Source organism: Pimephales promelas, chromosome 7, assembly GCF_988280905.1.
Source record: "Pimephales promelas chromosome 7, fPimPro1.hap1.1, whole genome shotgun sequence".
Classification (NCBI taxonomy): domain Eukaryota; kingdom Metazoa; phylum Chordata; class Actinopteri; order Cypriniformes; family Leuciscidae; genus Pimephales; species Pimephales promelas.
The window spans coordinates 15705657-15733403 of NC_142775.1; the positions used below are offsets into that span (position 1 = coordinate 15705657).

A 27747-nucleotide genomic window follows, 5' to 3' on the forward strand; every position below is an offset into this window, starting at 1 on the left:
TCACACCATCTTCGTTCATTAGCCAGAAGGGAACTGGCCCTCCGACTGAGCCTAGTTTTTTCCCAATTTTTTAGGCTTGCTTAGTAGGGGATACTTATTATTCAACAATATTATTGATCTGACTCCACTGACACTATTTGATGAGAACTGAACTGAGCTGGACGATGACACAACTGCTTTTATTTGATTATTGATGATCTTTACAACGGAACTGAATCAGCAATGACAACATAGACATTCTTTTAAAACTGCTATACAACCAAAATTAACTATGTGAGCATAATTGAATCATTGTCCTGTTATCACTGTAAAGCTGCTTTGAAACAATCTGCATTATATAAAGTGTGACTTGACTTGACATGCCATGGATAATAATGTCTCATAAACACCTTAAACGTTTTTCATCACATGCAAAAGCAAGTTTATGGAATTATTACGGTTGCTATTTATAAAAACGAGACATGCCTATAAGATTTATGAGGTTTCCCTACCTGCAATCCACAAATCCCAAAGGTTTACTCCACCCGTAACATATTGCATCAGATACATACCATGTCTGGATCTTCTCACACTTCTCACACATTGGAGGCAATGTCTTCTTTTCCTGTCAGTGTCTATGTGTCTGTACCGATAGTACAGCAAAGGCCTGATGCTCTTGAAGCACACACTGCATATCTTTCTCATTGGCTCTCAGCATGCAAACAGCTGTCCAACTTCCCAATCTAATCTTGACCCTGGCTTGGTACTCGGTCGCCTGTCAGTTGGCCCTCACATCAGCTGATAATTGTGGTCAGCATGAGGAAGTGGCTGAGATAACTGAGGGATTATTCAATGCTTAAGGGCATTAGGTAAGATGTGTGGAATCCATAGTCATTACCTCAGTCAGTCGCGCTTGAGCAATCCACACCCAATGCCACCTTTTTTGGGCAAATGGCTCATGTCATCATTGTGGAACTGGAAAAAAAAACAGCATTAAAGATTGACATGTGCTTTGTAAGGTGAGATTGAGCTTTGGCGGTTGTTGAGCTTTGGTTGCTGTAGAGTAGGTAAAACAATCTGAATCACCACATTATTATTATGCCTCACCTTATTATTGAGTACAAAAAAGGCAAACATTTCCTAAATAGAAACTGTTCTCTTGTGTTGTGCTTGTATGCCCTCTTCACAGCATTCCCGTTTCTGTTTTCCCCCATTAAATAGTTACCTGTGGTGTGGTTCTGGCACAGGCCTTTGGAATGTTCTGTATGCACCTGAAAATGTCATCAATCAAAGTATTTACATTAAATCACACAATGGGATCCATATTAAAACAGAGGCTTTTGTTTGAAGCATTCGCTTCCTTGGTGGTAGATTACGGGCACACTTCCAATCTCACATAGAGTAGCCTTTGAGAGTGGAAAAAAATTAAGATGGTATCTCGAGCCAAGGCATCATCATCAGAGGCATTGGAGAACCGCACGCTGTGTGTGGTTTTCATTCCCTCTTTGACTCAGCGCTCTGTGAAATTCATTTGAATCGGGTGATAACCATAGCCTTTGACTTGTGTTGTACTCCCGAGGGGAAAGCCCGAAGTCTGACAGATATCTTGTCCCGCAGTAGTCCAGCTCTCTGTTCTTTGATGCTGTACAGTCCTTGGGTCCCTCACTGCTTCCCAAATAGCATCCCATTTTGGTTTTATCACTGTTGAATCAGATAACGGTGGAAAATAAACATTCTCCTAACATTGTTCATATCTCCAGTAACTGTCCCTACCAAGCGTGCCGCACAAGCCCTCAAAAGTTAAGCAAAAACGTCTCGGTCGCCCCCCAGTGACCGGTCCTGGTATAGCTCATAAACCCCGCCTCCCCGTGTTATTCAATGGGACGCGAGACCAACTAAACAATTAAATTACACTTCACATATCCTATTTCCAAAGATAGTTTCTCTCATTTACTGTAGTTTCTATCATGTTGATGTAATTTTTTAAGTTTTTAGTCAGTTATTTGATGCTATAAAAACAGTGCTCTGAGATCATGTTTGACAGCTGTGATTGACAGGTTCACTGTGCGAAGTAGTCACTGAAGCACCAGCGGACTTTTTTTCACAATGTTGACTATGTGGATAGTAGTTGTATTTACCTTATTTTAACGCAACGCATTCTCATCCTGGGGCGTCATCTAACTGATGCTTTTGACCATGCGTCTAAATCCGACGCACATGGCAACTTTTAGTGTCAGTTAGATGACGCTCATCCTAGGGCGTCATCTAATTGATGCTTTTGACCATGCGTCTAAATCCAACACACATGGCAACCTTTAGCGTCAGTTAGATGACGCTCATCCTAGGGCATCATCTAACTGACGCTTTTGACCATGAGTCTAAATCCGACGCACATGGCAACCTTTAGTGTCAGTTAGATGACTCTCATCCTAGGGCATTATCTAACTGACGCTTTTGACCATGCGTCTAAATCCGACGCACATGGCAACCTTTAGCGTCAGTTAGATGACGCTCATCCTAGGGCATCATATAACTGACGCTTTTGACTATGCGTCTAAATCCGACGCACATGGCAACCTTTAGCGTCAGTTAGATGACGCTCATCCTAGGGCATCATCTAACTGACGCTTTTGACCATGCGTCTAAATCCGACACACATGGCAACCTTTAGCGTCAGTTAGATGACGCTCATCCTAGGGCATCATCTAACTGACGCTTTTGACCATGAGTCTAAATCCGACGCACATGGCAACCTTTAGCGTCAGTTAGATGACGCTCATCCTAGGGCATCATCTAACTGACGCTTTTGACCATGCGTCTAAATCCGACACACATGGCAACCTTTAGCGTCAGTTAGATGACGCTCATCCTAGGGCATCATCTAACTGACGCTTTTGACCATGAGTCTAAATCCGACGCACATGGCAACCTTTAGCGTCAAATAGATGACTCTCATCCTAGGGCATTATCTAACTGACGCTTTTGACCATGCGTCTAAATCCGACGCACATGGCAACCTTTAGCGTCAGTTAGATGACGCGGGTAGGTTTAGTTCTGCGGTAGGTTTAGGGTTAGAGCACTAGGCGCGTCTTATTTTGACGCTAAAGGGTGCCATGTGCGTCGGATGTTGACGCATGGTCAAAAGCGTCAGTTAGGTAACCCCTTGGGATGAGAACGGGCTGTTTAATGAGGTTCTGCAATCAGCAGACATCATCGGAGAGGAACAGAACAGACATAGGCTACTTAAGAAAAGTGCCGGGCGTGTGCTTGTAATTGATTCAGCGAGAATGAGGGCGGGGCCTTCATTTTGCGGCTTTACTTCCTGCTCACAACTGCTCATGTCTGGTCCTGAAAACAGAAGTGTGCAGACTCATGTCCCAAGATGTCAGCGCCATATCGGGACACTGGCGGCTTCAGTTCACTCCGATGGAAAAGAGCGAAGGGGCATCGTCCATCTTTTTATACAGTCTATGGTTCCAACATGTTAAAAGACATATTGCGTTGCTAATGTCTTGGTTATTTTTTTATTTAATTCGATTATTTTGGTAATTGATTAATCTGTTGATTATTTCTTTGATTACTTGAATAAAAAGCAACATTTCACTGATTTATTGAAAAATATTTTTTTAATATAAACACATTTTATTATCTTGGTACAGGTACTGCTCTCATAAAAAGACAATGGATGCATCCCATGCAGTTAATTATGCACTATTCAAAAGCAATTTTTGTAGTATCAATTTTGTATGCGGTTCACACTTAAAATTCGAACAAGAAAATGTGCACTTTAAATGCCCTGAAAATACACTTATTCAACTGAAATGTTGTTTATTTTTTTCTTTTTGGCACAGAGACCTGAAAAATTAATACAATTCTTTCAGCCCTATACAATCCAGCATGTAGGGCAATCGTGGATGCCCTGTAACATCCTTAGGTCAGTCAACGTTTCATTCATAATTCACAGCTAGGCCTTTATTAATGAGGCTTCGTCCATGGGAAACGTCCATTGTGCAGCGTGCATAACTGTAGCTCACTTGTCAATTTTGCAGTTATACGTTGTCTCCAGACACATTTTGATGATGTGATGCCTACTATTCCCTTACTTGAGGAGCATTCCCTCAATTTATATTGACATTGTCCACATTCATTAGCATAGAAGAGCATGTCAAGCCTCTGTGTGTCTTTTCATCTGATCAGGTTGCCTTCTCTCTTTGTGTCTTTGTTTCTAGCTTCCTTTTAACCAATAGGCGTGTCACCCAAGAGCGACGTTCCCCTACTCTTTCCACTGCCCTTCTCTCTTACACGTCTCTTCCGACATCAGTTTCTCCTCACAAAGGTCTTCTTTCTTCCATCCGTGATGGAGACGGCAGCATCTTGAGACACCCACAGTCAGCATCTCTGTTTTGGTCAAATCATAAAAATCCCCTAAAGGCTGAACAATGGAAAACAACAAGGCACCTGCAAAATAATGAGCCGTGATGATGAGCCATGCAGCAGGCACGATGGTTCGCTTTAAAGTGGCCTGCGATGAATGTGCAACCACACCTGAAATCCCCTCCAATGGAATTCCCCCTCTCGCAAACAGTGTGCTCGGCGAGGCAAATATGCCCTTATTTCCCCCCATATTTTCCTTGTGTTGTGAGATCAGAGAGTCGCAGGCCTTTGTCTGTGAACTTGAAGGCAGATCTGTGCGGCAGTTTCACTTGTACGCGTCATTGTCACTCTCACCATCAGCGGTTTCAGCCCTTGCATGCACCACGTCACATGAATGCGAGCAGAAACTCTGCCTGGCAGAACAAAAGGCCAGCTGTTTGCTCTTGGCTCTCCTTTTAACTGTGGCGTACGCGCGGGGAATCACTCACAGGCACAAGTCTTCTTTCTGCTTTTCTTCCGTTCTCCAAAGGTTAAAATAATCCTTCAGAACACTGCCACAAAGCAGCTTCATTTAGCCCAGTCAATGGGCAGACCAGAGCCAACATCAACATCGTGTTTGGCTATGATGGATATCAAATGAGTTTTGGATGCCAGACAGAAGGTTAGGGGTGGTTGACTGTGGGCTTTCAGTGTTTAGTTGCCCTTTTTATGCCATACACTGTACTATCAGCTCTTTCACAGTGGTGACTCTCTCCTAGGTTCCCTATAGAGGTGACCCTCGTTGATCCCTGATCCCCTAGTCGGTACTAAGTAGAACCATGGCACAAATAAGCTTTGTTGGCTTGAATGTTTGCTAGTGCTCAGGGAGTCAAGGGGTCAATGTGGAGGGGAGGAGGGAGGTGGAGAGTGACAAACCTTAGGTTGTTTCCTTGCTGAATAAAAGGTGTTTCCTTCGAACATGGCTGTCGGGATCATTCATTTTAGATTTAGATTTGAGCTTTTGAACTAAACTTTTTGGTTTAGTTTGTTCCTTAAATGTTTGAAGTGGCATAAGAGAATTACCTGATTAATGAACCTTCTGCTCAGTGGGCCACTCAAGTATGCTTGCAAGTTCTCAAGTTTTCTTACTCTAGCCTGTAATCCCTCTCTGAGTGTTCACAGGCCTCGTGCAGGTCATTTTTTTGTGTGAAAAAAATAAAAAGTTGGGGAAAACAGGGAAATTCTTGAGAGATTTATACAGTCACAGTTACTCGTGTTCACTACAAAAATTGACAGTCGTTGAGATTTTTATACATAAGGTTGAATTTGTTTAATCAGAACAGTAAAAGTAACGCTATTGTGAATATATTTACTATATTTTAAAATGTGATTTCTGATGGAAAAGCTGAATTTTCAGCAGTTATTACTCCAGTCTTTAGTGTCACATGATCCTTTAGAAATCATTCTAATATACTCATTTAGAGCGCCAGTAATATTGCTTATTATTATCAATGTTCAATGTTTTCAAACAGTTAAGCTGCTTAAAGGTACAATATGCAAGATTGTTTCGCCACCAGGGGTCGCTAACCTCTTACAATAACAAAGGCGTATATTAATGACGTATATTCCGCATTAAGCGGAATTATGGATCTTGTCGTCAAGCTGATAGATCTTTTATGGATGAGTGAATACATTGATATTTTTAACGTGACATTTTTTCAGAGTTAGTCTCAGAGGTGGAGCTCGAAAGATGTTGATCTTCGTTTTAGTCCTCTTTTTGTCCCAAAGTCTGCTTGCCATGGTCCATAATGTTTGAACACAACCCTGCTAGGGACGCTCACGCTGTTGAGCACGCATAACGGGCATAACCGACCCAGTTGTCCACATCTGTCGCCATGGTTACTGCGTACGAGGTCAAACCTGGCGGAAACCGGGGGTGACGCGGATATGACGTCATTGACTGGCGACTCCTCACCTCTGCTCACAAACCCCGTTTCCTTGGTTAAAAATCGCAATTTTCTAACGATTTACAAATAGTTGGAAACATTTAGGGTTTTGTAAGTAATCAACTAAAGTAAATATATAACATTGGCCTAGTGGTTTTTGAATATTTTACTGCAAAAATCTTGCATATTGTACCTTTAATTGTGCAAACCTATGATTCTTTAATGTTTAAAAACAGCAGTTATTTGAAATAGATTTTTTAACAAGTCTTAACTGTAATTTTTTTATGTACATAAACTTCATGTTTTGTAACATTTTGTTTTGTTTGAAAACATCATGCAATTTATTAACGCAAAAACATTAATGTGAACCTAGTAGATCCATATGTTTGCTCATGAAATTCGAAGCATTTTTCCCCTTAATAATGACAAATGATGTGTCTATATGTTGTTTTACATTCTATTTAGTCCCCATTAATCTCTTAACACCTGTTAACCTCAGATGGTGTGTACAGATTGTATTGTATGTGTTTTGTCATGTGAGATGGTTTGAGGTGTTTTCTTAAAGTGTGTGTGGCTTCATGAGTTTGCCTGCAGCGTAGCTATGGTGTCATTAACATTCCAGCAGTCATAGCGGCACCGTTAACGCTCCGCTACATGACGGGACAGCTCTGCCTGAATCTCTCTACCTGCCGCCGATCCTCTCCGAACGTCTCTCTTCCTTTTCTCACGCCGAACACCCACCTACACAAACAAATACATATAAACACATTCCAACTACCATGACTTAGAAACTAAAAGCGAAATATTTATTTTTGTTACATGTGGGTGTCAGTTCTGACTCACGTCTATGTTGTGCTGTCGTTCTGAGAGGACGTCTACAAACAAGTCATTTTTTCACACCACTTTATCTTCCTCTCTTGACAGATGCAAGACAGGTACACCTCAGGGAGTTATCTGACTTGGGTTATGTTTTGGAAAGTGCTTTTTGTTTTGTAGTGTTGTACCAAGGATTTGTCTGAAACGCCCTGACCGTTGGTAGGTGTGCTGGTCTGGTGTCTCTGTTTGCCTTAGGTTTTTTTTTTTAGTGCCGCATATTTTGCATTTATACCTGTAGGGCTCAGAAAAGGCAGCACTTGTTGATAGTGCTTTCAGGGGATCCACTCTGATGTAATCAGTCTCTGTGCCTACATGTTGTGCAGTGAGAGCCCTCTTGACTCTGAGCCAAGAATGTACTAAGAATGACAAATATTGAAACCATGGAGCATTGCATTTATGTGGAAAGTGTTAACTTGGTGTATGTATAAGTCTCAATTTGTTGATCGATATCTCAGTGTGTGCTGTGTGGTTTAAGTTAAGGCAATGTGTTCCTCTAATTATGTAAACGAAGCGCTTTTGCAGACTTGCAGAACTTAAGCGGTTGCATGACTCAGTCTAGCTGGTATATTCTTTTAAATGCATGCCAATGAACAATCTGTATTGTAAATTTGACACGCTGTTAAAAGCAACTCGTTCACGAGGATGCAAAGTAAGAATTTATTTTAAAGTTACAAAATATTTAAGAAAGAATATTTTTATTTGACATAATCTGTACAGGGATGACATCCGTTTAACTAAATGACTTTGTAACGACAGCTAAGAAATAGCTTTTATTAAATAGAAGACTGGAAAATTAAAGACAAGGAAGAGATTGTTTCATCGGTTTGCTGTACACATAGTATAAAAAATTAGACAGAGCTACAAATGGAATCCATAATGTTGTACCCTGATTATTAGGCCTCTTGAGAAGGATAATAATTATTATCAATAATTATTTTTACAAATATTGGAATGGCCTTGCCACCTTATTATAACAGCTAAAATATTGGCCTCTTTGGTACAATTAATTAGGTACAATACATTTTTTTTGTACAATACAGTTTTACTATAAAAATAACATTTTCAATGGCAGTTTTCTTTTTTAACTAATCACGCAACTTTTCAGTGCAAACATCGTAACAATCATCCGCTTTGGAAAGCAAGCGAAAGATCACATTTCAAGTATTGATAAAGATTTAGACAAGACAAGCAGAAAGAAGAATTCAGTTTGACATAGTTCAGGATTACAATACATTGCATAGTTTGTGCGGCACTTTATATTAAAATGACTATGGGCAAGGGTAGGTCCACCTCTTTCTACCCTTTTGAAGGCTTTGCATTATGCAAGTGCTTTAAATTGTGCATTTTGAGAGTTTTCGCAAGTGCCGTACTCCCTGTAAACCAGCTGGACAGAATGCACACTGTCAGTCACAGAACTGCGCGGATGAAGGAAGCGGTGAAGTTTGTGCTGTAACGGGTAGACCTCAAGATCACATTAGTAGAACAGTTTGAAGACGATCTTGTCCAGAGGTGTTTGCAGTTCGAGTAGAAGCCTCACGATGGTTTAACTATGCCGCAGACAACTAGTCATTGCTAAGGGAATACCTCTGAGAACGACTGGGACGATGACATGCACTGATTTCGAAATCTCCCCCTCAGTTGGAATAGTTTGTCTTAAACAAGCTGTTGAAGTGCTGGTGTTCTGAAAAGTAGAAGGGACATCGAGATATGCCAGTGCTTGTAAGACAGTTTCTAAGTACTTGTATCAAAGTGTGACACCAGTTTGTCTCCTTTTTGCAGTTGGAGAGGAAAGTATTGAGCCATTTTTTTTTAAGTCTAGAAATGGCAAACTAGAGAAAAACCAGGTTGTTGTTTCATTTCCCTTATCATCCCAAAGCCTCAAAGCCTGCCATACATCTGATGATCTACTGCTTGATGCACACACACACACACATGTGCGTGATTGTACTTTGTGAGTGCACAAATATTAACACAATCTATATGCACGTGGTTCAGAAAGACTGACTGTCACTGCTTTCGTAACGTGGATTTTGTTCAGGCACAGCCACACTCCTCCACGATCATGTTAGGCACGTCGCGCTTGACGATGTTGTACTCGTCATCGAAGTAGAGCATGGACATGGTGCTGAGTTTGGTGGGTATGCAGCAGGAGTTGACCGATCCAGGACTCATGCCTCTCATGCGGTACTGGTTAACCACCGCCGTGTGAAACGACGAGGCAGAGCCCGGCACACCCGCCATGTAAGCCGGGCAGCTGCCTTCGCAGTAGTTCCCATAGTACCCCGCTGGTGCGATGATCCAGTCGTTCCAGCCAATGAGCCGGAAGTCGATGTAAAACTGCTGCCGGCAACACAAACCGCCGTTGTTGCCGTCACACTCCAGGCCTCGCTTTCGGATGCGGTGCTTCCCTTCAGCCTGCTGGGCGCGAACCACCAGAAAGGCTCTGTGTGAGGGGTCGCTCGGGTCCACCAGGATGGGTAAAACGTTGGCAGCTTCGCATCCCTCGCACTGGATGTCGAGGTCCTGGCGGCGACCCCCTTTCGCCAGCATTGCTCTCACAGCCTCGGACACAGGGAAGGTGTGCCAACCGCTGCGTTTCAACTCCACGCGTTTTTCCATCACGGGCCAGTGCATGTTCTGCCCGCCGGGCTCATAGTAGTGCACTCTCACTGTCACTTTCCGTCGCAGTCCCTTTTCCTGAGCGCCTGGCATCAGCTTGAAGTACAGCCACAGGTGTGCCTGCACCACGTAGAGGTTCTGGTTCCCCTCATTGGAGATGAGGAAGTACAGGCTGGACTTAGATGGAGTCACATCATCTGTAAGAGACCAAAGAAGTTTGTTAATGGCGGTTCTTTCTCACAAAACAATCTCGTTTATGCCTTTTTTCAGATTTGAAATGGCACAAACAGGTTGTGATTCCGCCGACGACTACCTCTCCTTAGCCACATTCACTGACATAAACCACCCAACTTGTCAAGATTTACTAGATGCCACAGGTCTGGGCCCAATTCCAAATTGGCCCCGTGGTTTGGGCTGAAGATGCTGGACCGGGTGAAAGGATGGGGGTTGTCGGACGTGGGCCTTTCCTCAGGGGGTTCATTGAGTTCACAGAGAGAACTGTGAAAACCCAGAACTTCTGGAGCCTCAGAGACTGACAACACAATGCTCTGTGAAAGGTATTAGGAGAGTGCTGGCATTGAGCGTGTGCCCTTCAAATGGGAAGCATTATGAGGCATTTACATGACACTGGCCATTAGTGAATTGCGTAGTCCAAGATGCAAGAGTGTGTATATAATTAGATTTATTTGACCACCCAATATAAGTAGGGAAATCCAGAAATATTTAAAGCTGCACATGAATCATGTTCTCCGTAATCCTGATTTGAATGCCAGAGCTGTTTGGCACATTTTGAAATAGTAAAACAACCATGTTTGCAAACAGATTAGTTTGGTTTAATGTCAACAACTTGCCACAAAGGGGTGGCTTCTTCATTTCATAGCTTGGGTCTACTTTTCAGAACATTAAAAAAATTATTGTCTTGAAAATGTTTTCAAAACTACAAACTAATCAGTAATCATTTTGAATGAATGAAAGCGCTTTTTTTCCCATGTACTACTGTACACCCAGAGCGCTTTACAGTCATGTCCACTTGGATGATGCGACGAAAGCCACAGAACAATGGCGCTAGTGCGCTCACCACACACCAGCTATGGGTGGAGAGAGTAAGGGAGAGTGATAGAGCCAATTCAGTGGATGGGGATTATTTTAATATTATTTTATCACACAATGTATGGTTTCATTTTCCAGTAAAAAGGTTATAATAGTTGTTCTAGCTGTCAACATTTCTGGTAAACCCTAACCAAGTTTGTAAAGAAAAACTTAAAAAAAACCCATAACAAATATATATTTTTGAACAGGCCTGTCAAGGTTCTTTATATTCCACAGTGCAAACACACGGTCAAAGTGTATCAGTGCCAGAGAATCAAGCCCTGGAGAGGTGTCAGGTGTGAACAAGTATGTTCTATGATTATAGGGAACACATTCACTGAACTGATTTCTCCACCTTTTCACCTTGTTACCTGCCTTTCTAAGGCCCCTGCATACAAATATACTTGTATAACAGCTCCTGCTCAAACTGAATTTAATGGCTTGTTTCCACCGAGCGGTAAGGTACGCTACATTACGATTTGGGATGGTAAACTATGCTGCGTTTCCACTGCCAACAGTACCATACTTGATAGGCATGGTGTAGCCTATGCTGGAACGAAGCGATTGATGTAATTTTCGCGCAAAAAGAAAGCGACATAGTAAGCAACAATGGATGACATACAGTAGATCTTGTTCTTGCTTCTCGGCATGTGGCTGTTTTAGTCAAGTGCCGACATTAGGCGTTTCTAAATACCAAGTTTGCAAAGTTCGGACTTGCCAAGTCTGACTCAGGAGAATGACTCCCGAGGACGCGATTCCAGTAATTCTGCAAATTGAACAGCGCGTTCTTGAAAGTGTCACTCCTTTCCTTTGTGTTTCATGTCACAGACACAACTCTGCCAAGCATTTATTTGTAAACCTGTGCATTTGTAAATCCCCTTACGCATTTGTGGATTTTGAAACACTTCTAGTGTGACGTGCAGACAAATCCACAAATAAGTGGACTCCACCCACTGTTTCCTCAAGCCAATCAGATAACGGCCACATTGAGCTGGCCAATCATAGCAGGTACTCGCTACAACCAATCACGTTATGCTTTACACTCAGGGTGGTCTTGCCCTGAATAACTTTGCTCATTCATCTGCATCGGCTCAAATAGGAAGTGTAAGACTAAGGCCCATAATATTGCTCCAGTAAAATATGTTTAAAATTTGGATTTCGTTAGAGTTAGACCATTCGAGTGTGTACCAAGCCAAGGCACATTTTTATGAGCCTCTGAAACTGCCAGAGAAATAGTGCTTACATCTCTATATGAACAAAACGTTATGAACGCGTCACGTTATTCATTGATTTGAGATCTTAATTTCATGATAAAACAGAAAAGCATCAATAAGTTGCTGACTAATGAATAACTGGATTCAACCTTGTGATAAATACGCGAGTTTGTGAAATTACTGTCACAATATGCAGCAGATCCATAGTGCATTAAACATGTATCATGCATTTAAAAGTGAAATGCCCAGCAGACAAGCTATTTGCATTTATTCAACCATTAAAACGTAAAAATAATAAAAATTAATATTATATATGAATCAGACTTAATAATATTTTATTGTAAAAGTTACTTACAGCAAATAAACATTTATTTTTTCATGATCCACTCAAAACCCCATGCTGTTACATCTTCAATGATGGTCATTTGGGCTGATATTTGGTATTCATAATATGTATGTCCCATAGCTAGCTATTTGTCGCCACGATTGTGCTTTTAAAGACAAAATCATCCATTTTGTCATTTCTTACATCTTGTCTGTCTACCCCCCCAAAGCAAAAGTGCAAATGATGTCCACCATGTGTAGTCGCTACTTCAGAAGAAGAACGGGCATCCGTTTACTATCAATGAATCATTGTGTCACGCTGCTCTCATAATTTGTGTGTAATCCTGAGTTTATCCTGATGGAAATTTAAAGAAGCCTTAAACTCCAACAATCTTTTGGAAACAGGGTGTTTTAACCACAAACAGCTCAATTTAAATGACGCGCCCATAGATTACAGCTCCATTTCAAGGGAGCAAATATCTTCAAAATGAATCAGATTCAGTTCTCACCCCGAGTGTAAAGCCTAACGTGATTGGTTGTAGCGAGAACGTGTTATGATTGTTCAGCTCAATGTGGCCGTTATCTGATTGGCTTGAGGAAACGGTGGGTGGAGTCCACTTATTTGTGGATTTGTCTACTCGTCGACTCTTTCCATTTGTTCCATCAAATGACTCTTTCCATCCTCTTTCCATTTGTTTGTGAATCTAAATCTATTTATTTGGAATAATGCAACAATTCTAACCCCATAAAAGATCACTCGTCTAAAAAAAGACTAATTATATCTCATGTTTAACCACTAGAGACGTCAGAGTCAGTGGCAAACATCAGAACGTCTAGCCGAGGAAAGGCTGTTCCAGGTGGGGTTCATGTGCGCAGAGCACTCGGTGACCGCCTGGAATGGTTCTCAAAACCTGGATCAAATCTTTATAAATAAACCACAGATTTGAGCTTTAAACAACTATTCTAACCTGAAAAATCTTTAAAACTGCATTTCGTGACATAACAACAGTAGAATTATATTTCAACTGTATATTAAAAAAATGGCGCTTCTTAAGTTGTCATTCCCCTTGTAGCATGAGCAAGTGACGGTTCTCTGTCAAGTTTGTCAACCAATCAACGTTCTGCCGTGAGTCTAGTTCCACCCTACCGTACCCCTGGGCTTGGTACCCCAAAGGAACGGTACCGAAAAAGTGGTTCGATACAGTTTGGCATTTTGGTAGTTCCATTCACAACTTTTGGCAGTGGAAACGGAAATAATTGTGTACAGTTCAGTGGAAACAAGCCATAACAGGGCAAGGCTTTGACCGCTTTGCACTCTCCATGACAATGCGAAAAGGGAGACAAGATGCATAATTTCTCTCCATCAATATCAACACTTAACTACATCAGAACTCTTTCATCACATTGACATCTTTGCCTTTGCATCAAACAGCTTTTAATTAAATAAAAACTCAAAACATTACAATTATTAAATATTCTTAATGAGTTAGATTTTAATGAAATGAATGGTTCAGCTGTTAATTTCTAAATATTTAAAATATTTAATAAGTTTGCTTCTTCTGCATCCTGTGGTTCACTGTCAGCATTTAACTTGTATCTTCTCTGAGCTAGTTGATGTGACCATGTAAAAAGGTACTGGTAAGTTATCTAATCATTCAACATGACAAATATTCATTTCATCACTGCATTTCAAATTTCACAGCTGTGTCTGATATTGTAAAACGCTATACAACATTTTTTAGCTTCCACTTCAGGTAATTATATTTTTTATAGGGCTGTCAAACGATAAATCGTGATTAATCGCATCCAAAATAAAAGTTTGTGTTTACATAATATATGTGGGTGCACTGTGTATAATTATTTTATATATATATATAAATACACACACATGCTTGTATATATTTAAGAAATATTTTTATGTACATGTATATACTGTATATAGATTTATACATAATTTATATTATGTATAAATATAAATATTTTATATACAAATAATATTTTCTTATATATATATATATATATATATATAAAATAATTATAGACCATTTTGCAAGATGTAAACAAAACTGGTCCAGAAGCATTTCCTGTTTCAGTTTTTTAACACTACATAAAAGCTGGGATAAAATACAACCAACAGAATATATAAAACTGAATAAAAAAGTTAAACAAACATCTTTAAGATGTTTTATTTAGATGTGAAATAAAGAAAACAGTTACAAACTGAAACAGGAAGTGTTTCTGGACCAGTGTTGTTTACATCTTGCAAAATGGTCTATAGTGCACCCACATATATTATGTAAACACAAACTTTTATTTTGGATGCGATTAATCACGATTAATCGTTTGACAGCCCTAATTTTTTATTTAATTGCTAGATAAAAATGATTTTACTCTAGATTTGGAGTCATTTCTTAACAATGTGTTTATTAATCAATTAAGCTAAAAAAAAATAGCCTACAAGAATACTGTCAAAATAAGCACGGGCAACTGTACTTTTGAGAAAATGGATGTTAGGTTTGTTTCTGTGTTTCACTGAAGATTAATCTCGTGCTGTAAATGCTTAATGTGAACTGCTTGTTCAAGATCAATACGATCAAGGCCATGGCATGCTGCCTGATTAGATTTTGACTGTCAGCCAATCAGTTAGCGCTACAGGCTCTAATTTCCCTGCTTGGATCAAATGTCAAAAAACAAAGATTTTCTAAAGAGATCGATTTGGCTCTTTGACCTATGGACACTGTGCCACACTGAATAATGTCTAATAATGAAGTCTTAATACCCCGCGTTGAACTGGTCCTGAAGAGTTCAGCGAGTCCGAATGGTCACGCTGACAAATGAGAAGCGAGCATCTACCGCTCCGCTTCTGTGGCTACGGGACACCAAATACTTCTGAAATGGCCCATAGGACAGTGTCAATAGAGACCTAAAAAATTGGCAGCCGTGCTCTCCTGTACCTTGGCAGTCCTCTTATTATTGCTCTCCTAAAGCATGGAGTGGGATAGGAGCCACCTTCTGGCTTGCCATCATAGCGCATAACAGCAGGGAAGAGCATGCAACACGTGAGGCGGCACAATTGCCTGCAGCTGCAGTGATTTGCACATTGCATACCTCACAAATTCCTCTTTTTGTACCTCTGAGCGGGATAGATCTAGGGTTGTCCTAATGCTATGCCCTGGCTGGCAGCCTTCACTTGAGGGGTTAGTGCCAGCTGGCCTTGAGGCAGATGGGGGTTCGGGGAGCCAGTTTCATGATGCATTGCTGCTCAGTGGTTCAAAGGTGTCGTGAATAATAGGGCACACTGAAAAGAGGCCTGATAGAGCTTTGATATTTGAAATGCATTTTCGGAGTAGGATAAGAAGGCCACCCCCCCCCCCCCACCCCAGCCTCTGTCACCCACAACGACTCAAATGTCTCATGCATTATTCTGAGTGATTTCTTTGTTGTTTTTGTTCCCAATGTTGACATATTGGGTTTAGCAAGAACGCACAGTACTCGCTCAATAATTGCCTTCTTTTGTTGCGCTGTCATGAGTGTGTTCAGACCATTCTTATTGGAGCAAGAAGTCCGGATAATGTCCAAGCTAATTGTGCTTCTCCGTGTGAGACTAGAGAATAAAAAAGCTTGTTTTTTTTTTGTTTTTTTTCCAAGAAGCCTGAATCATCAACTTTTAAAAAAAAAAAATTATAAAATATTTAACAAATCAATTAGCTATCCTTCCCAATAATGACGACAGGTTAAGATTATCTATATACAAATCTGCTTCTATTTAATGTTGCTCATGTAAATTTACAGCAAAATGTTATTCATGTTTTCTAACACGTTACAAGCTTCATACATTTTCCTGTAGATTGAGCTGAACCGTAGATCTATAGTAGATGAACTGGTTAAAAAAAAAAGTCACTTTCCTCTGGAACTAATGGGTAACTATGTAGTTACAGGGTTCCCATTCCTTCAATGAAGTTGCATTACTTACTCAGTTGTTCAGAGTTACTTGCTTCATAAGTGTTTTTAAAAGTAATTGAATATACATTCACTATATTTTCATTACTTTTCAATTACCTCAAATAATTACCTCAAATTTCCAAGTTATCTATGATGACCATGGGAACACTTATTTTAAGTAGTATAAATTCCTTTGAAGTAAATACAAAGGCATTGTATTCATTTTAACAAGTTTTTTTATTGCTATATTGTCTGTTAATAAGGCAAAAGGCGTGGACATGTTCTTTACCTCTTATTAACAAATTATCTGTAATAATTTGATTGGCATGTTTTTGATGCTTTTTTGCCATTCCCGAAGATGATCAAGGAACACCCACCTAGCAAAGGTCATCATTTGACAAACTAATTATTATTTTCTGTCAGCATATCTAATTGTATGTAAAGAGAGGGTCATGTATTCTAATTGCTTCAGTTCCATAATCATACAAATATTAGATCACGGATGCATGTCTCATTAACCCTTTAAAAACCCACAATAGCAACATTGCAACACTTGTTTAAAGCAAATCATATTCAGTAACTGTAATTTACTGCATCACTGCAACATCTTTGTCATGAAAATCTTGTAATGGCTAAATTATAATCACAAAATTCACACACACACACACACACACACACACACACACACACACACACACACACACACACACACACACCCACACAAACACACACACATGCATATATATATATATATATATATATATATGTATGTATGTATGCCTGTGTATGCATTCTGTTCTTATTAGAAGTATTAAATCTAATCTATTAAAGATAGATAGATCCCCACTACTCATAAATAGTGCAATGCATGAAACTGAAAAACATGTTCCCTATGACGGTAGTAGGCAGTGGTTTTGGAACAGGAACAGACCCACTGAATGTCACAGCTTACTAAAGTCACTCAAACAAGGTCAATGTGGCATGTACTGACACCATGGTAACACTTTGATTTAATGTGTCCTTTGTTACATATGTCACACGTTTGGTAATAACTAATAAATTTGGCATAATTACACGCAACTAACCCTAAACCAAAACCCCAATCCTACCCTAACCCTATAGTAAGTACATATAGTTAACTGCTAATACTTTTGGTACAATGTATTGATATCTATTCGACCTGTAAATGAAATAGTGGTAGCACTTTACAATACGGGTAATTCATACTTAACTAATGCACAGATAATCCCGAGTTAATGTATAACTAATGAAGAACTAAACCATTGATTAATGATTACTGCATCAGCAACTAATAAAGAGTTAATATATTAAGTAAAACATGAATTGCTATTAATTCAATGCGTCATTGTGTATTAATTCCTTAATAACATATTTTATTAACTAAAAGTGTAAATGAATGTGTTAATTACCACAATTAGTCAAAGCTATGCACTTCAACTTCCAGTCGTCTGCTTTAATTAATCATTAGCTAATGATTTGCAAAGCTATCATTGTGTTATGACTTTACTTGTTTGGGCACATCATTATTAACTAATCATTTGGTAATTGTAGTAATTTGCACATGAATTTGCACTAACAATGGAGTAATTAATCATGTATTAATGCTTATTAGTGTACCTGTCATATTATCTGGAAGTTGAAATACAAGGCTTCGGCTCATTCTGGTAATTAACATATTGATTCACACTATTAGTTAAAAAATTAGTTATTATGGAATTAATCGACAATTACATATTTAATTAATAACAATTAATGTACATTAACCTTACAGACTCTTAATTAGTTCCTAATGTGGTAATCATCAATGAATAGCTTAGATAATCATTAGTTACACATTAATTCAGTATTATCTGTGCATTAGTTAGTGCACCAAGTGTTACCGAAATAGTTGATTTGTAAAACATGTTTAGTGATTGATGATTACAGTACATCCTCTACAATAAATCATACCCCCCCCATACATTTAAGTTTTTGATTTAAATGATAACTAATAGAATCCACAATATCAATAGTTCTACAATTAAGGTGAAAGTAGCCATGCAACATGCTATTTCTTGTACACACCTGACTCGGCGAAACTGATTATTTCCGACGTTTCTTCTTGCACCTCGTTGTAGGCAGCATGTCCATCTAAGTTGGGAATTTCAACCCTCCCGTCCTCCCTAACTTTACCCGCGTGAAGTTTGCGCAGCGCCGTTACCATGGCAGCTTTGGGAATGGGATGAGTGATATTTGGTCTCTCTCTCATTTGCAGCCGGTTCAATATGTGCCTTTTAACCGCCTCCAGAAAGTCCGTGTCCAGTCGCCCCGAATCATCCGAATGCCCAAGTCCACAAGAGACACATTGAGACTCCTGCGATACCGTCTCAGCTCCCAGACTACACTGGGCTGAGAGCATGCAAGCCATTAAACAGGTTAGAGAGAGGATGTAAATACTCATTTTCTTAAATAGCGTGTCTACAGCAAACAAATCAGTTCATGAATTCAATTGATCTATAAACAGGACAGAGTTGTAACGTTTCCAACAACCTCCTTTGACAGATCTCCATTCATCATCATGCTCGCGGTCATTTTTTTAGAAACGTTCATAGCAAGTGTAAACACATTGATTAATAATGATGGCTAGTCGCAAAAAAATAATATCAGTCTTAATTGACGTCAGTTAAAAAGCGCGAAAGCTCCTTATCTCCGGGGTAACTGACAAATTGACTTGTGTGAAGAATCAAAACAAACCGGCTACTGGTCGTGTAACGTATTCCTTTAAAGTTCAGTGTAGTCAAAAACTCTTTCTTGTTTGAAGACAAAAATGCACTGTTTGTCTTTCCACCGAATGTCAAGTGCTCCTCTTCTCTCAGTAATGGTGTTGTGAATTGTGTATGTTCTCTCGTTTTTCTTCAGCCTCAGGAGGGATGTTGTCCTTTGGTCTTTTCTCTCGTGTTATTATCACGACACTAGAGCACCTCGCGCTGAAACTTTTTTATACTTCAAACCACGTGGGGACGCCCAACCAACTGGACGCGAGAGATTAACGCTAACAAGTTACGTTTAGCGTGCTGCATATGTGCATAACCACTGGATCTGCAAATATAATATATAGGCTATACAAATATATAGGCTATACAACGTTTTACACATTTACCTTTTCAATGTCAACATGACTGCAGTGTTTGTCCTAACTTAAATTGTTTCTTTCAAACAGCAGAACAATAGGCTACATTTAACCATACTATCTAAAAGTTCTGGTGGTTGATGCTTTTGACGTCAGTTTATGCATCGTGTTTTTATGTATATAAAGAAATATTTAAAAAGTTATAAAGCAGCACCTGTATGGTTTATTGATGATTATAATTGTCATTCATTTTAATTTTAGATTCAATTTATAAAATACACTTAGATGATGGAGTCGCTTTTGCAAAGCCTGAGAAAATTTGGTCAACAAAGTTTCGCTTGGTAAATTAACACACCGGTTTATTTATTTCAGTGTAGTGCGGGTGAGCTGGATTACAATGTCACATTTTGTTCTTAGGTGATATGGTGCCATCTATCGCTTCAACAAAATAAATACATGTTACATTGCTATGGCCATATACATTATCATTAATCCGTACATTTGACTATTTTGTCGTATAAAATATGTAATATTCATGTCATAATGAATATTCATAGCGTAGGCTAGCTACATAGGCTACTAATATAATACTAATAAAGCCTACTTCATATTTGTTTAATTAATGGTTCTGGTTTCTGTGTTTGGAAAGGTATATTTAAGGAATTTTAGAAATTTAATAACATTGCTTTTGCTTGTGTATTGATACCATCTCTCTGCAAAAGTAAACAACAAAACACCTTTTTGTGGAGTATACTTTGTGCCACTTCAGAATATATAACTTCTGTAAAGATTATCAGCATATGTAAACAATTTTTACCCATGGTTTGTCCTAATATATAACAATTGCAATTAATTCCCAACAAAATGCAGTTCATTACTATTTAAAGATGACACACCGTCTTGCGTTTAGGTCTTTGATGTCACTTGCAATGGTTGTCACATTTTTCATAATGGAATACCAGTTATCCATTTTTATCCATTGTAAATGATCCATTTATATTGTGGATGAAGGATACTGAGATGGTCTACATCTGTTTTTTTATCATAATTTATTATTAAAATTAGCTGATTGAATGTTGATCACATTATATACTCAATATACAAAAAAATAATATGTTGAATAATCCAAAGAGTTTAGGTGATTGTTGAATATGCTAAATATCTGTTTGATTTGTACATTTCTTGAATTTCTTAACGGTGTGACTGGCAAAGTTTGTCGCCCTCAAGTGGTAATAAATACTACATGCATGTAGACATGTACAGGTCAATTTATAATATATTATAATTGGTATGATATTATATATAAAAAAAAGTCAAACCAAAAATTATTCAGACACCAGATATAATTTTGTATATTTCTTTACTAGTGGGTGCAGGATAGCAAAATTAAGTAAACTGTCGCATATTATACCCAAAAATTATTCATATAGTGGACTACCAGTAAAATGTATAAAAATTGACCTTGACTGTTTTGCTCGTGTTTTTTTTTTTTTAATGGTATTAACCTTTTATACCACAAACCAAAATTAAAATTAAGCATTGCTGGGTAATTTGTTGACCTATATTGGTATTATCTAAATGTGTTGACAGCTGTTCAACCTATTTCATTTGTAAGACAGTCTAACAGAAGGAGGGCCAAAACCAGTTGAATATCAACTGATTTGATAACTCTGTGTTCTTTTCATATTTTTTTACCGTTTCTAAACTATAGATAATAAACTTTGATCATGTGAGAAATTCTGAAGGTCTCTGTTAGTAAATTTTGGTTTGAATATATACATACTGCATAAGCATAATTTATAAATGGTTTTGATATATATATATATAACTATTTTAACAATTTGTAGCTAGCATAGTTTATTTAATACAAACATGCTACACATTTAGTTTTCTAGGAATATATGTTTATAAACCTTCCTATATTACTTTTTAAATAAAATAAAATAATAATGATAACATAACTACTGCTGTAACAAATTTTAATAGTTGAGAATGGATTCCATATTACTCGTGTAATGCATTACTTATTAAATCATTTAAGTGCAGCCATCTTGAAACAACGTGAAGGCAAGAAAATAAATGTGTAAAGGTCGCATGATGCTGCTGTTCTGCCAGTAATATCCGTGGATCTTACAAAACACACAGAGAACAAAAATATCACAGTCTCTGTCAATTAAACTATAGAGCAATATTCTGATAGCACCTCAGAGCGATTTGTCAGGGACATCATCCAAATATCTAACTTAGAGTTGTTGATTATGGTTTATACACATTAAAATGGTAGGAGAAAGTATTGTGCCATAAAAAATGACAAACTTCACCTTCAAGGTAATAATTACAGACGCTGTAAAGAGTTTGTACATGACTGAAATCCATTAATGCAAACGTTCTCCCACAAGGATATATGGGTATTTTTGTTAATGCCTTTTCTTTTCTCATAGAGAAAGTAGAATGCACTGAAAACATCATATTTATGCCACTGTCATATGCCACACTGAAATCATATGCTGTCCTTGTAGAGGTTTACCACCCAGGACTAACAGGAAGTCAGGCATATGGAGAAACATGGCGTCCTCGTTTTCCTCTGTAAGGTCACCACTATCCCCCTCCTTGCAAACAGCCTCCTGATTCTCAAAGGTGAGACAGCTTCCTTTAAGCTTAGTGTCTTTCAGTGCAGTACTCAAATCTGCTAAACACTTCTTATTGTCCATATAGAAAGTCTGGAGCTCAATACAGGGCTCTTGCATTGTGCTGAGTGACGGTTGGCATTTGTTCTTAAATGGCCTCAGCTTGTTATTGATGTTGTGAGAGTAGGGTATTTCCCTGAAAAAGACATTGTTTGGTGCTGTTGGCTGGAAACTCTGGCCTAGGCCAATGCTGCAGTGGTGAATCCGGCACAGAGAGGCAGATCCAGGCAACAATGCAAGCTTCTTCCAGGTCCTGTCCTTTGTCTTCAAGTTGAACGTCCACAAGCTGTTCTGAGGGGAACTCTGGGTGTCCCCTCCACCAAAGATGAGCATGCTGTCTTTGAACAATACAGCAGAGTGACCAACCAGCCTCGGGGGACCTGAACTACAGAGTAGGAAATATGCGTTTAGATGCTTCTGATTAGTTTTTCCTCAGTTGCTTTGGCTCATTATTTTTTCAACAGAACTTACATTCTCTAAACTTTTTTTCATGTTAAACTATGTTATTCCCTTAACTAAGACGAGTTGATACATACCTCTCTTGTCTCAGTGCGAGCACTCAATCTGGTGTGTGAGACACTTTGATAGAACTTAACTTATCTCAGTTCCTTCATTAGGATCCAAGCAGAGAAGCGACCAAACACCTCCAAATGTTCCCTATTTAAATACAGTTACACTAGCAGTGTAACTTGACCAAGAATGATGACACAAAATAAAACTTTGCACTTTTCTAAGCGTGTGAAGTGGATAACTATAATATATGGCGGAATACCACTTGGGAACACTTCGACTCGGCGCATATACAGTATATCTATGGACTCGGCACAGTAATATCATCACGTCTTTGGTCGCTTCTCTGCTTGGATCCTAATGAATGAACTAAACTGAGATAAGTTAAAGGGGTCATGAACTGGCTTTTTAAATTTTATTTTATTGTTGTCTGTGGTCAACTTAAGACATTCGCTTGGTTTTTGCATTCAAAAACATCAAAATGAATAAGTAATAGGCTATTTTGTACCCTAGTTTTGAGCCTAGCTGAAAAGCGCTTGGTTTTTATGGGCGTCTCGCACTGAAGACTTAGAAGTAAACGCCCACTGCCGTGAGTGGATAACAGTTTTGTATATTATAATGAGTTTCAACTCACCCGTCGGTGCACTTGGGGGAAATTGTTTTGAAAACGTCCAATGTTGTAAAATAGCAACCGGAATGATTCGCCTATACATGTTCGACCCAGAGTTTCTCGCACGACAGAGCAGAGACGAGAGAGGTATGTATCAACTTGTCTTAGTAAAGGGAATAACAGTTAAATATGAAAAAAAATGGTGGAGTATCCCTTTAACTCTATTGCATATGTACAATGTAGTAACTTAATGTAGTGGCCAATTACACCAAAACCTTTGTCATAACGTGAGTCGTACAGGTCAAAATGTTTATATATATATATATATATATATATAAACATATATCACCATGGCAATATATCCTGGAAATGTTCGCTACATACAAATTTAACATTTTTGTTGACACTGACTTCTTACTATACAAGTATGTCAGTTTTGTCTAGATGAATGCTATTGTGTATAACAATGACACACACACAAAAAAATGTAATTGAATGGATCATTTTGCATGTGACTGCTCACATGATGAAAGAATGTTTAGAGGTCGTGTATGAAGAGTATGACATTTTTACTGAGAATCAGTTGTGATCATCAAGTCAGGGAATTTAGATAGATAGACACACATAATTATAGAAGAAATTAACAATGGGTGTTAATAAAGAAACTCACTGGAAATTGATGTGGCTCCAGGTTTGACTGGCAAAATTCCAGCTCCACAAGTCCTTCTGTTCCCTAAGGCCCTGCAAGCCACCAAAGAGGTACATACAGTCCTGGTGTGTCACAGCTGAGTGACCATGTCTGGGACCAGGCCCACCTTGTGCACTGCTTAGTAGTGACCACATCCTGGAATCTAACATGTAGTAAATATAATTAGTTTGGAAAGGTCATTTAGCTAAAATCGATAACAGTAATTATTCAATCTTCAGAGATACTTGCATACCAAAAAGCATAAATATGTAATAACACTCACCAAAATCAAATTTCCAGAATTCTTTTGTTGATCCTCTTATATCAATGTATCCACCATAGACATACATAAATGACCCAAAGATGACTGCACTATGCCCTTTTCTGTTTGCTGGTGTCACTCCCTGCAAAAACAGTTTACTATATTACATGGACCATCAAGTATTCCAGCTTTAAAGGGTTAGTTCACCCAAAAATGAAAATTAAGTCATTAATTACTCACCCCCATGCTGTACCAACCCCGTAAGACCTTCGTTCGTCTTCGGAACACAAATGAAGATATTTTTGATTAAATTTGAGAGCTGTATAACTACCACATTGGCTCCTAAGGGACTGCCTCTTGACGGCCCAGAAAGTCAATGAAGAAAATGTTTAAATATCCCAAGTGACTACCGTGGCTCAACTATATGTTTATCAAGCGACGCGGATACTTTTTGTGCGAAAAAACAAACAAAAATAACGAGTTTATTCGACTATTTCTTTTCTTCCTTGTAGGCCAGAACGAGACTTCCTTAGATTTCCACAATGCATGCGCGAGATTTGCGATCTGCTTACACCAGCTTACACTACTTCAGATCGCAATTCTCGCGCATGCGTCGTGGAAATCTATAAGAAAGTCTCGTTCTGGCCTACAAGGAAGAAAAGAAATAGTCGAATAAACTCGTTATTTTTGTTTGTTTTTTCGCACAAAAAGTATTCGCATCGCTTGATAAACATATAGTTGAGCCACGGTAGTCACTTGGGATATTTAAACATTTTCTTCATTGACTTTTTGGGCCGTCAAGAGGCAGTCCCTTAGGAGCCAATGTGGTAGTTATACAGCTCTCAAATTTAATCAAAAATATCTTCATTTGTGTTCCGAAGACGAACGAAGGTCTTACGGGGTTGGTACAGCATGGGGGTGAGTAATTAGAAACTTAATTTTCATTTTTGGGTGAACTAACCCTTTAAGTCTTGTAAAATCAAAGATGTTCACCTGTAAATTGTCACTCCCTGTTTTCCAGTTAATCCAGCAGTTTTTAACTACAGAGAATATAAAACTGAAGAGGTGAACAACAAAGTGACATATTGCTGTGCTAAAACAAAATCTGCATTTATGCAACTCAAGTGTTGCTGTCAGTAAAGGAAAATGGGGACAAAACAAACAAAAAAAATCTGAAATTCAGATTAATTTTGACCTATTACATTTTTATTTTAGATTGTTATGCTTATAACTTGTCATAAAATTGAACAGAAAAGAAAAGCATACCTATATCAAACACCCAAAAGGGAATTTTTGAGTTAGTATACGATGAATCTTGCATTCCTCCAAAGACATAGAGAAATTCCTTAGAAGAAAAAGTGGAAATAATTATATGATTATAAGAAATATATTACATGAAAAATTAAATCTATGTAAATATATGAAAATGTACATTTCACAAAGCCACAATGTTCCTCAAAACTGGTCAAATCCCAATCCCTGACAGTGGGTTTGTTATAATGAATAAATTAATTTATAAGTACCTGATGTGCTACCATAGTGTGCTCCTCCAGTTCTTCAGGTGCTTCTTCACTATTACAAGGAAGCTTGGTCCACTCATTACAAACTAAAAATATAGACATTTCCCCTGATTATAATCAGTCAATGCTGCATATACTGTGCAATAACAAGTGCAAGTATCCAAAGCAGCAGACAGACAGATAAATAACAATAACATACCCACTTTATATTTCCAGAAATCCATTACCAGCGAGCATTTTTCTCTACCACCTAGTAAGTAAACATTTTCTCTGTGGGCACAAGAAGCGTGCTTGTAACGATCAGATGGTGCAGGGCAGTGTTGTGGCACTGAGGTCCACAAACAAGCACCGCTCCCCTGATTCATGCTTGGGCTTTGAGAGTCTCATGGGTTAATTCCTGTGAAGACAAGCATGAAATACACAAGGGCTACTAATGTAGTCATCAATGTAGTTAACAACAAAACTTCCTAGAATAGCAAACACAGCAGAACAAGAATATTGCAATGAAAGGAATTTTTATTATGGTGTTAGGTAATACATTAGGTAAGTGTTGAGCAAATATTTGACCACAGAACAGGTGTATCTAGTAAGCAACATTGGATATTAGACCCTAAAATATATATAAAAATGGCTTTTATATAAACAGTGGTACATTTTGACACAATAATGTTAAAATTGTCTATTTAAAAATTTCTCTCACCCCAAAAGAGTTACTTGTTGCCACTACTGACATAATGTTTACTGTATGAATGTGAATCATATGAACCAATCATGCTTACCAACTGATAAGGAAACAGTTATTTCCTGTTCTTTTTGTTTTGTTTTGTTTACGGACCACAATACAGTTTCCGGAGTATGCTATCTTCTCACTCACTCTTTTCTAACTTTGTACAAAGAAAATTGTTGAAATGGTAATGTTTGATTATGGTTTAATATCTAACAAAGAGGGCTAACGTTATTGTTTTAAACAAATGTGAACTTCTTGAAAATTACATTTCTTCCATTATTACAAAAATCTAAAAATAGCCTAGACACGTAACGTTTGGTAAGGGATTCGTCGACTAAGACTATTAGTCTTAAAGTAAAACTTTAAAGTAAATACTTAAGACGTAACTTACGTTTAATATTTATGTTGCTCATCACCGCGTGATCAAACGCCCAGCCCGTTATACATCTAACGTTACTATCATTGCCATTTAAAATGGGCACTTGAAAGTAAGATACATTTAGTTACCTAATCACTTTACATTGGTTGCTGGGTAAATACTTGCATAGATATATAAACAATACGTTTATAAGTGACTTAAGTCGTTATTAAAGAAAGTCCTGAACGTGTCACGTGACCGCAGTGAAGAACCGTTTTAACTGATAGCAACAACGAGTGGGGGATAGAGGTCGTCGAGAGACGCGCAAATGTTTGTTATGTTTGCCTTTTTGCTGACTGTAATGTAACCGTTTAGACTGCGTTGTTGACAAATTTAGAATAACTTACCGCGCACACTCATCGGTGAATGTCTGTGTCCTCCCATTGATCTTCATTGGAACGATTGTGAAGTAACGTTAGGCTATTGCTGCCAGAAAGAGTGCCAGAGTAGAAGAGAAGGAGGGGCGAAGAACTTCTGTTACGTTCATTCTTTCTCAAGAGGGTCTGACTGTAACCCACAGCCACAGACTGTATAAAAAAATAAAATAAAAAAGAAAAGAAAAGAAAAAAGTTGTAACCTCGCGAGCTCACGAGCTTGTAGACAGTGAACCAGGGGATAGAGTCTTCCTATTTAATTTATGACTATCCATTTCCTTGCATACCAGTCACTCAAATTAGGGAATTTGTTTGTTAAGCCAGAACATGTCCAGGATACAAACATGTTGAAACCTGCCATCTGTGAGGATGATTTCATCATCGGTCACATGCTATTTCAGTAGGAAGATTGCCACAGCCTCACAATTCCCCACCAAAGTAGAGGTCTAAATGCAGACATTTCCAGTACTCCCATGATG

The 27747-nt window shown here is 38.5% G+C and overlaps 2 protein-coding genes across 2 annotated transcripts; both read right to left on the bottom strand.

The window, feature by feature from the left end:
• Positions 1–8250: 8250 nt before the first annotated feature.
• On the bottom strand, positions 8251–19331 carry inhbb (inhibin subunit beta B). Its single transcript, XM_089133130.1, has 2 exons — positions 18428–19331; positions 8251–9970 (listed from the first exon to the last, which is right to left on the bottom strand). The coding sequence occupies exons 1-2, from the start codon at positions 18801–18803 to the stop codon at positions 9189–9191; spliced, it is 1158 nt and encodes a 385-aa protein (XP_088989256.1). The 5' UTR covers positions 18804–19331; the 3' UTR covers positions 8251–9188.
• A 2103-nt stretch (positions 19332–21434) lies between these two features.
• On the bottom strand, positions 21435–27507 carry klhdc3l (kelch domain containing 3-like). Its single transcript, XM_089133129.1, has 8 exons — positions 27242–27507; positions 25949–26146; positions 25753–25835; positions 25496–25574; positions 25223–25269; positions 24251–24371; positions 23950–24130; positions 21435–22544 (listed from the first exon to the last, which is right to left on the bottom strand). Exons 2-8 carry the CDS (start codon positions 26112–26114, stop codon positions 21944–21946), a joined length of 1278 nt encoding a protein of 425 aa, XP_088989255.1. The 5' UTR covers positions 26115–26146; positions 27242–27507; the 3' UTR covers positions 21435–21943.
• Positions 27508–27747: the final 240 nt, after the last annotated feature.

Coding starts and splice junctions, on each gene's coding strand:
- inhbb (XM_089133130.1), bottom strand. CDS start 18,803: ATGAGTATTTACATCCTCTCTCTAACCTGTTTAATGGCTTGCATGCTC. Junction 9,971..18,427: donor AATCAGTTTCGCCGAGTCAG/GTGTGTACAAGA, acceptor GGTCTCTTACAG/ATGATGTGACTCCATCTAAG.
- klhdc3l (XM_089133129.1), bottom strand. CDS start 26,114: ATGAATCAGGGGAGCGGTGCTTGTTTGTGGACCTCAGTGCCACAACAC. Junction 25,836..25,948: donor TTTCTGGAAATATAAAGTGG/GTATGTTATTGT, acceptor CTATATTTTTAG/TTTGTAATGAGTGGACCAAG. Junction 25,575..25,752: donor ACACTATGGTAGCACATCAG/GTACTTATAAAT, acceptor TTTTCTTCTAAG/GAATTTCTCTATGTCTTTGG.